General features: G+C 41.8%; 1 protein-coding gene across 1 annotated transcript in view; it reads left to right on the top strand.

Annotated features, from left to right (window-relative positions):
- LOC146384813 (sodium/potassium/calcium exchanger 3-like) overlaps positions 1-8638 on the top strand; it is a 58381-nt gene extending 49743 nt beyond the window's left edge. Inside the window, exons 9-18 of the mRNA XM_084930178.1 lie at positions 1894-1919; positions 2020-2073; positions 2149-2279; positions 4038-4198; positions 4586-4850; positions 4935-5101; positions 5706-5820; positions 5967-6079; positions 6305-6370; positions 7144-8638. Coding sequence (XP_084786304.1) covers positions 1894-1919; positions 2020-2073; positions 2149-2279; positions 4038-4198; positions 4586-4850; positions 4935-5101; positions 5706-5820; positions 5967-6079; positions 6305-6370; positions 7144-7296 — 1251 coding nt within the window. The 3' untranslated portion in view covers positions 7297-8638. The remainder of the gene's footprint in view (positions 1-1893; positions 1920-2019; positions 2074-2148; positions 2280-4037; positions 4199-4585; positions 4851-4934; positions 5102-5705; positions 5821-5966; positions 6080-6304; positions 6371-7143) is intronic.
- The last annotated feature ends 1112 nt before the right edge of the window (positions 8639-9750 follow it).

Below are 9750 nucleotides of genomic sequence, written 5' to 3' on the forward strand. Positions count from 1 at the left end.
AATGAAATAACACTTGCATGTTAATGTGGGAAACCAGTGGCTGATTTATGTTTCCTGTACAGAAGAATAGACTGGAGTGTCTCTCACATTTAAAGGGAATGGGCCTCTTTTTTTCTTCTTGTCCAACATGTTTATATTAGCTAATCTGAACAATTTGCTTTTTAGATATTTTTATTCCTAACGAAAAAATAAACTGAGCAAAGAAACCAAAACAGGAGGAAAGTAGATGGGTGTCTGCAGGTGGGACGGTTTTCTTTTTAAAACAAAAAACAAGGCTTGGTGTGCTGTAACCGAGGAGGCGAATGTTGTTTCACCTGAGACACAGAATGTGGATCAAAGAAAAAGAAAGAAAAGGTGCGACATGAGTGTTTCTGTCCAACAAGGAGCACCAACACAAAAAAGATGTTTAAACACCGCTGAGCTCTCAGACCAGGGCGAGAAACTCACAGCAGACATTGAATTTTTTCAAGCTAATCTGTGATTAATATTACAATGACCTATGTTACCGAATTAATGTTGTTGTACAGTTTTACTTTGCCATCTTTGAGTAGCATAGACGGTGCTGTTGGAGGCAGTTTCTCCAGGACCGATGTGGTTTCAGAGACCATACATCTAAAATGCATTTAGGCCACGTGATGTCTTAAGAGTCCATAACTCTCCAAAGACAGCTTTTCAGACCTGATGCAAATAAACCTTTATTAATCTAAGCAGAGGGAGGAGGGCATTATTGCTAATGAAATCAAGCTTACAGCCTGTAGAGGCTCCTTTGGGATTTTTGTAGGATTTAAATGATCTCATCAAAAAACAAACAAACAAAAAATCTGTAAATAATGACGAAAAATAAAAACAATTAATAGTAAGAAGAAGACCAATAATAGATCGTAGTATTTAGTTTAAACATGTTTGCATGTGTTCTGTTTGCATGAAATAATCATTATGCACACTTTACAAACAGCTTTGTGAGTCTTACTGGATGATATTCGTTACTACAGATTAGTTATTAAAAAGCTATTGATATTAAATTATACATTGGATTAGCCGATGGTTTCCAGCAACTGTGACTCTCCCGAAGGACTCTTTACCTGCATGCAACCAAAGCCTGCTCAGTGATTGGCCAATAAACAGAAACCAGAGAGACTGTGATGTCACACATCATGTCCCTTAAATGCAGGTTTGCATATTCATTTACAAATAACTGAACTGAGCTGTTCTGCACAGGTGCAGAACCTTGCATAAAAAGCATGAAAACATCAAAGACTCTTTAGAAAAACATTTTTCATATTTTTTAGTTTATTGGTGCAGATATGGTTTAACAACTGATATGTAACTTACATCAGTTACATAAAACTGTAACTGATGTAACGACTAACAGTAGCTGAAGCTGTAGAATAATAACGCCCTGCTCCACATCCTCATATTAATGATCCAATAACTTGGTTATTATACTTTTAAATAGTTATAATTTTATATTTACAGGACATCTTTATAAAACTTTATAAAATCAGTCTAAGGGTTGTACATATTAAATGTTTACTGTTAATAAACCAGAGTACAGCTACTGCAAAGAACTTTTTTTCAGTGCTTTTCTATCCTTCATAAATTTTAGCCCCGTGCTGTATGATATTTCAACTTTTTACATATCTTTTAAATGTATTATATTTGTATTTGTCAGTGTCATATTCCATTTCGTTTCTTTTGGCATTGTTTACTATTTTGGCTGTAACACAAGAATTACTACAACAATCTTTAATTTGGACCCTTTTGTGGATTTGAGCTCTTAGCTGGGTCTGCCCCCTAGCGGCAGAGATGTTGAACTGCAGGATTTAATTAAACTCCCACGTACTTCCTCCACCTAATGACCCCCTTGTGTCCTCTTTGTCTTTGCATCTTTAGTTCATCTACGATGAGGAGGTGTGCTGGTGCGTATTGACATTTACCATAAAACTGTAAATATATATGACTGAGCTTTTGAAATGGAAAGAGTGACTGTGAAACCTTTTTGCTTGTGTTTGTGTGCAGGTGGGAATCTCTTGTCCTGATCCTGATGTATGCGGTCTACATCCTCATCATGAAGTGAGTGTCAGCTTCGGAGAGTTAAACAGCTGGTTGCAGTGATTTACTGAGTCTGTCATCGTTTGTTACTGCCAGGTTCAACGGCCGGGCCCATCGCTACTTCGACCGTCGAAAGAAGGGCTCGGTGAATCTGGCCAATGGGCTCACAGGAAGCACTGATCTGGAGGATGTCACGTGTGACGCCACTGCAGTCCTGCTTAAAAAAGGTATCAGAGCCTCTTCTGCTTGTCCTCTAAAGTGTCTCAGTGGGTTGCAGTTGTTCATCTCTGCACACTGAAATTTGCATAAATATAAAAGCCGCAGGAGCACTTTCCTTCTATTTTGATTCTGCTCTGTGATAAGTAGGCAAAGGGTGAGGACAGTACCAAAGGACTACTTGTGCAGACATTGAGATTTTGTATTCGGTGATTATGACCCTCTGTTTGAACACCGAGCTTCTTTCCATCCAGGAAACAAGCCAGTGTAAAGACGTTTGCAGAGAAGTTTGAATAAACTGGTAAACTGAATTCATTTACCTTCTCCAACCAAATAAGTAACCCAGTAGCCTTCCCGGTGTGTCTCTTTAAGAGCTTGAGAGTTGCTTTGGATGCTAGGAATGTCAAAGAGTCAGCCGTTTTGTTTGTTGTCTGCAGCTTTCTCTCTGCCCTCAAAAATAAGTTACAGCTTGAGAACAACAGAAGAGAGGACTGCAAGATGCTGGCACAGCCTGCTTGGTCAGCTCGTTTTGCACCTGATACTCTGAATGCTGCCCCAGTGAGAAACAGTCGCCCTCCTCACTTGTTACTGGGCAAAACAGTTTCAAGGAAATGCTCACAAAATGTCTTCCTGGACAGTAATTTCCCACCAAAATGAGCATGATTTTATATCGGCATGATTTTATCATAGCTATTGATTCATATTCATGTGCAGAACCTGCAGTTTTTCCAGGTTAGGTTGGACCTGATCTGATCTTTGGTTTTGCGTTTATCTCAAGGCTCCTTAAGGATTTTGATGCCGTTCTCGTGGACGTATCTCTGCAGCTTTGCAATGACGTCAGGGGCAGTGCCCTTGACAAACTGGTGGTGTTCCCTCTGTTCAAGAAGGGGAATCAGAGGTGGTGTTCCAACAGTAGAGGGATCACACTCCTCAGCTGTAGACATAGACCTGGCATAGACCTTCATTGGCTAATGCCAGGGCACTGGTGAGGGGAGTCGAATCCTGCATTCAGAAGAAACAATGCTGTTTTCATCCTGGTGATGGAGTCGACCAGCTCTTTATTCTCTTGGAGATATTTGAGGGTGTGTGGGAGTTTCACCAACCAGCCTACATGTGCTTTATGGACTTGGAAAAGGAATTTGACCACCATACTTCCCAACATTCAGCCCCTGTACAAGAGAGCTTAATCTGCATTAGCAGCAATAAGTCAGGCTTGTTCCTGCCCTTTGTCCAAGATTCTTTTCATAACTTTTAAGACTTTTATGGGCTTGGTGGTCTCAGAATGTCATCTCTACTTTTTTGCCAATGATGTACTTCCGTTGGCTTTATTGAACTATGCCCCCTGGGCGAGGTCTTCCAGTCATTATAAACCATGAGGAAGCATTGGTGGAGACCCAGGAGACCACGGAGAGATTATGTTTCTCAGTTTAGGAATGTCTCAGTATCCCCTAGAAGACTTAGAAAAGGAGGCTGCAGAGAGGGATGTCTGGGCATTTCTGCTTGGATGGTTGACCTGGACTTGGATAAGCCAGAGAAAATCAATGGATGGAGAGATATAATTAATGAATTAATTAATTTTTGGGGGGTTGGGTTGAGGCAATGATGCAACTTGCTGTCTGTGCAGATATGACTCCAGGCTTGTACTTCACTGTGCCTCCATACTGTGTGTTTTACAAACAACAGCTAAGATTTTCCAGTCCAGCGAGATTTTATATTTAATGTTTTAGAACTATCGGCTCAAACGTATTTTTCTGTTTTTTATTTTTTAGCGAACTTCCACTGCACGCCGTCTGTGCTGATGGTGGATGAGTTGCTGTCTGCCTACCCCCACCAGCTGTCTTTCTCTGAGGCCGGCATGAGGATCATGATCACCAGTCATTTCTCCCCGAGAACCCGGCTCACCATGGCCTCTCGGATGCTGATCAATGAGGTACTTACACACTGAACTATTCTTGGATGTGTGGTTTCAGATGCTCCTCACATACTTAGGAGAAATATAAATTTGTCAACTAAAGTTGGCCTGAAAAATTGCCCAAATCCAGAGTCTTAGCATAAATACAAACCAAATAATTGGGTCTGGGTTTAGCAGAAGATGAAATAATACGTGGAATGAATGCTAATTGTCTTTTGGATAGCTCAGACACCTGTCTGCTGCAGACTGAAGTTTCAGCTTAAATCCAAAGGAAACAACCACAGTTGGAGAGAATATTTATTTCTACCTCAGAGAAATATTTTCCTGTTTTGTATTTTATGCATAATGACAAAATAATTCACGAGAGCAATGCAAAGTGTCCAAATGTTTTTTTTAATGTTCCAGAGACAAAGACTGATCAACACCACGGAGACTCGAGTCAATCGCATCACGAATGGTGACTCTGAGTCTGCAGCCAGGGCTCAAGGGAGGCGGGGCCTAGAGAATGGGATGGGCGGAGTCGAGCAGGGTGTGAACGGGAGGTGCAGACTTCAGCGGCTGGAGAATGAGACGGAGAATGAAAATGAGGACAACGAGAACAATGAGAATGACGAGGAAGGAGAGGAAGAGGATGACAAAGAGGGCCCCCTGGTGCCCTTTAAAGTTCCAGGTGCATGACACGATCCGGCTCTCAGCAAATGTTCATTTTAGCATCGTGTATCGTCAAACCCTGACTACATCTTATTCATTCCAGCGGGTGTGTGTAACAAGCTCAAGTGGCTGATCATGTGGCCGTTGTCCCTGCTTCTGTTCTTCACGGTGCCCAACTGTGGCAAGCGCCGCTGGGAGAGGTGGTTCATGGTCTCCTTCTTCACAGCCACCATCTGGATCGCCGGCCTCTCGTACATCATGGTGTGGATGGTGAGTCCAGTCAGGCTCGCTCATTCACGCCCTGATCCTTTCCCTCTAAACATGGAGACAGTTTCTTTCAAGACTATTAAAACTGTGTTTTTAGAAACGTCTAAATGATTTCATCCGTTTGACTTATGTAATGCTGCAGTCACACTAGAGAAAACACTGGTTGGGAGACGGCAACACGGCCAAAATTGTTTCAGCCATCTGCAGTTAACTTTCAGTCTCATTGCCTTGGAGATGGAGACAATCTGTCCACGGTTTGTAACTGAATGGGGTCAAGTCGCTAATTGCGTTCAATCTGTTTGTGATAAACATCTCAAATGTGTTTTCATCTATATACATAAAAGTTCACATTAAATATTTACTTTCACAGTCCAGCAAAGAACCTCGTAGATTTGATACAAAAATGTCTCTATAAATAGTGACTCGTTTCTAACACTGACACACAGCTGTCATTATGTAAAACACACACATCCTTCGATTAAGTGCAGAAACAGAGGGAAACTCTCAGAATTGAAATGCTGTTTCCTGCTTCATTTATCTTACCGCCCTGCGTAAGGAGGAATTCCCAGAGAGTCTGTCTCTTGAGACGATGTCTGTCTGTTCTCAGGTGACTGTGATTGGCTTTACTCTCGGCATCCCTGACGTCATCATGGGCATCACCTTCCTTGCAGCGGGCACCAGCGTCCCAGACTGCATGGCTAGTGTCATAGTGGCGCGGCAAGGTATGTTCACATAAGATGCAGAAAGATCAAATCGAGTTGGGAAGCAAAGCAGAAGTCCAGCGTCGCACAGCAGAGTTTTGCTTGTCGTAATCGCTTTGTCTCCCGACTGAACACAGACTTTGACAGCATTTCTCTCCTCACCTCAGGTCTGGGAGACATGGCCATCTCCAACTCCATAGGCAGTAATGTGTTTGACATCCTGGTGGGTCTGGGTCTGCCCTGGGCGCTGCAAACGCTCTGCATCAAGACGGGCTCCATCGTGAGTGTTTCCCTGCTCCGCTGGAGGAGCGTCTGCTGGAGCAGAAATGAGTTCATAAACAATGAGACTTTGTTTGTCAGGGCACCAAACTGCATTACCGTGAACTGAGACGGTGTTATTTGTCTCATTACACTTTAAAATAAAGCAAAAAAACTGCATTTTAAGGTCATGTTGGATCATTGGTGAAAATGATGTGAAAATGTGCCTCTTTCTCTGTTTCTTCAGATCGAACTTAACAGCAGAGGACTCATATACTCCGTGGCACTCCTACTAGCCTCAGTATTCTTCACAGTAAGTCACAGATTTCTGCAGCTAACATTTTTGAATGCACAGACTTGTGGAGCAATGATATGAAGGCGTCCCTGACAGCTTTAACTTATGTTTCCCTGCCCTGGGGTAAAGACAGCACATGGCTGACATGAGGTTTAAACAAGTTGCACACACTGTTATGTCAACCACAGGTTTGAAATTAGTATATTTAGACAAGAGGAAGAGCAAGTTCAATTGCAGCCACATAAAACACATAGTTTGACGTATCGACAAACGCGGGAATTTCATAAAACTGGAGCCCGTACTCTTTAGATATACATTTTTGTGCAAGTCCAGTTCCAAAGAATGCCATAATTTGCAAATGTCATGAACCTATATTTTATTCACACCAAATATCTTGTAAGCCAAAAAGATGAGAAAACTTAAAAACACATGAGAGCCTGATGGGAGTTTTATGAAGCACTGCTCATCACCTTCTCTGCAGTGAAGCACAGAGGTGGTGGCATCATGTTGTTGGGATGCTTTTCAAAAGCAAGCAGATGGTCAGAAATGAAGGGCGAATGAAGGCTGTCAGATGTATATAAGTATGCAGAGAAGTGCAAATACCTAAAACTGAAACACGACCTGAAGTAAACAGCTGGACTTGATCTGGACCGACTGTTCCTGGGAGGTCTGGACGAACCAATAAAAAGGCTTTGCATTGTAGCTCTTTTAAGTCAGGAATTGTTTCATAGTTGCATCCACTCTTCTTATCTTTTGTGCGGTGTGTCTCTAATCGTGTCTTCTTCGTTCAGGTCCTCGGCGTCCATTTGAACAAGTGGACTCTGGACTGGCGACTGGGCTTGGCCTGCCTCATCTTGTACGCCATCTTTCTGTCCTTCTCCGTCCTCATCGAGTTCAACGTTTTCACTTTCGTCAACCTCCCCATGTGCCGAGACATCCACTGACCCTCCCGCCTTCTCCTCTTCTTCTTCTTCTTCTTCTACTACTAATTCTTCCTCTGGCTGATGGGGGAACCTCACCTGGCTTCCAGTTTCATGGCGCCTCCAAACAAAGTCCTACCTATTACTTAATAGAAAAATAGAGTTCTGTATGATTTATATTTGGTGCAATACACACGAGTGGCGGAGAGAAGGACGTCGGATGTTTTGGGGTTATTTTCTGGAGGTGCGAAGAGAAAGTGCCAGCGGCGGGATTGCTGCCAATCATGTATAATGAACCAAAACGTTGGCTGGAGTGAACTTAACTGTATTAACACCGACAATTAGGCTACTGTTGGTGAACAAGCTGCTACTGTAACTGACTGACTGAGGCGAGAAAAGAGAGAAGTCAGCGATTTTTAGCTGGATTGTTTGTTACTCTTTCTACAAGTTTGGATATAAAGCACACAATTAAGTAATTTTTAAGCAAAAACTGGCTTTCTGTGTATATATTAGAAGTACTTCTATCAGCTTTTGTGTGGAATCCTCTTATGCACAACTGGATCGGTCTCGCAAAGCCGAAATATTCTGTGTTTTCCTTTAGGCTCAAAATGCTTCAACATGTCTCCTACCAGCCCACACAGCATGCTGTAACAGCCACAGCTCTAGCTTTGCACTGTCACAGAGATATTTATCACATAAAGTCTGCTCTTGGCTGTTTTGTTTTTGTCTGTCGTACCTGAGTAGATGTGGGCTTTAAATTTTCCCACACAATGAAAGGGATCTACCTGGAACTGACATCCAGCACCGTCACTTTATGGATTAGAGATTTATTTCTTTTAATATTCTATTGCAAAGCGTCTGCAGGTAAACATGTAACTACTGAAGTTAAACTTCCCTGTAGGCGGTAGACGTCTCGTACTTTATTGAAAAGTTAGCTTTTAGTCTCAGTCGAGTGTAACGTTATTTCTTAAAGCCAAAAGTATTTTTAGATTAGCCGAACTTGTAGATTTGGACTTAAGAGTCGAATGCACAGTGTGTTTGTGTGTGTGTGTTGTGTGTGCGTGAGTGAGCGCGTGCCACAATCTGGAGCAGATGCAAAGCATGCCGAGGATGTAACTGGGAAGACGTAATCGTGATTTATTTATGAATTAATTTATTCGAAGATCACGTCTGACCTCCAGTTTCAGCCTTTTGGATCGTGTACAGTGATTTCAGTGGAAGCTGTGTACAATGTACTGTACCTAATATATAATCTAAGTACTGGAAACTGACTTGATGTTGTTTATATTTAAGAATAGAACTTTATAATTTATAAGTTTTGTATAGTTTGGAAATGTTGCATTTATATTAGTTTAAACACAGTGGATTTGGAGACAAAGGATGAAAATGTCAGCCTTTACAAACCTCTCACATGTTCTGATATGTCGCCCTCACGTGTTAAATTAGGGATGAGATGCAGATGTAAAGGATTTCTTTTCAGGAAAAAGGAAACACCAGACTTTGAACTTTCACAACAGTGCTTCAATTACTGTGCCGTCTCTTGTATTTGAGGCTCGTGGCTGTTCTTCTCTGTGTATTTGAGCACCACTGTTAGAACATTATGGTCACTCTGTTTCAGCATGTGTTCAAAGAAAATGTGGACTTTTTATTTCAGTTTTTGAATCTGATCAATTCAAAGCGTCCTGCAGTCACAGGATGGCACTGTAGAGCTGCGCTATGCCTTCAGTGAGGCTGCGCTTTGAGTGTGTGGGGGGATATTTTCAGGTAGGCTACATAGTGACATATACTGTTCGGTTTTGCATGCCTCTTTCATAGTTCTGATTATTTTGTGTGTAATTTTAATGCAACATCTAAAAGGCACTGTCTTGATTATGCTGTACATATCAGGAGGAATATGCTATCATAAACGCAGGTGTTGGAATAACTTCTGATGAGCAGTTATATTTGAGATATATACAGTATTTAGGATGTAGGCCTACAGCACTTAGTTTCAGCTAATTCTTGTCATTTTATGCTCATGTCTGTTAACTTGTTTGTAAATCCTCATTTTTGTTGATGAGGAGCTCTGGGCAGGGACAGATGGACACCTTCACCTTGTTCCCAGTGATCTTCTTGCAATAAATTGATTTACATACACATAATGTTTTCAGATGCATTTATGAGTCATCGTGGAGTCATCTTTAAACAGGACCTACAGTCATGTGAAAAAAGTTTTCTAAGGAATCCAACGGAAAACTACACACAGCCTTACTGCTTCGGGAAACGAGAGGGTAGAATTCAGGTGTGTATTAACACAATGCTTCAAGCTTTGATCGAACATGGCGACCAATTCATCCCAAAGTCAGGCCGTGCAATGCTCAAAGGAACTGCAAAAATCCAAGTGCTACATCTCAGGCTCTACAGGCTTCGGTTAGCATGTTAAATATTAAAGTAATCAGAAAAAGACTGAACAAGTATCGGCTGCTTGTAAGCGTTGCA

The sequence above is a fragment of the Perissodus microlepis genome, chromosome 6 (genome assembly GCF_051167445.1).
Source record: "Perissodus microlepis isolate ML-2025 ecotype Zambia chromosome 6, ASM5116744v1, whole genome shotgun sequence".
NCBI classification, from domain to species: Eukaryota; Metazoa; Chordata; class Actinopteri; order Cichliformes; family Cichlidae; genus Perissodus; species Perissodus microlepis.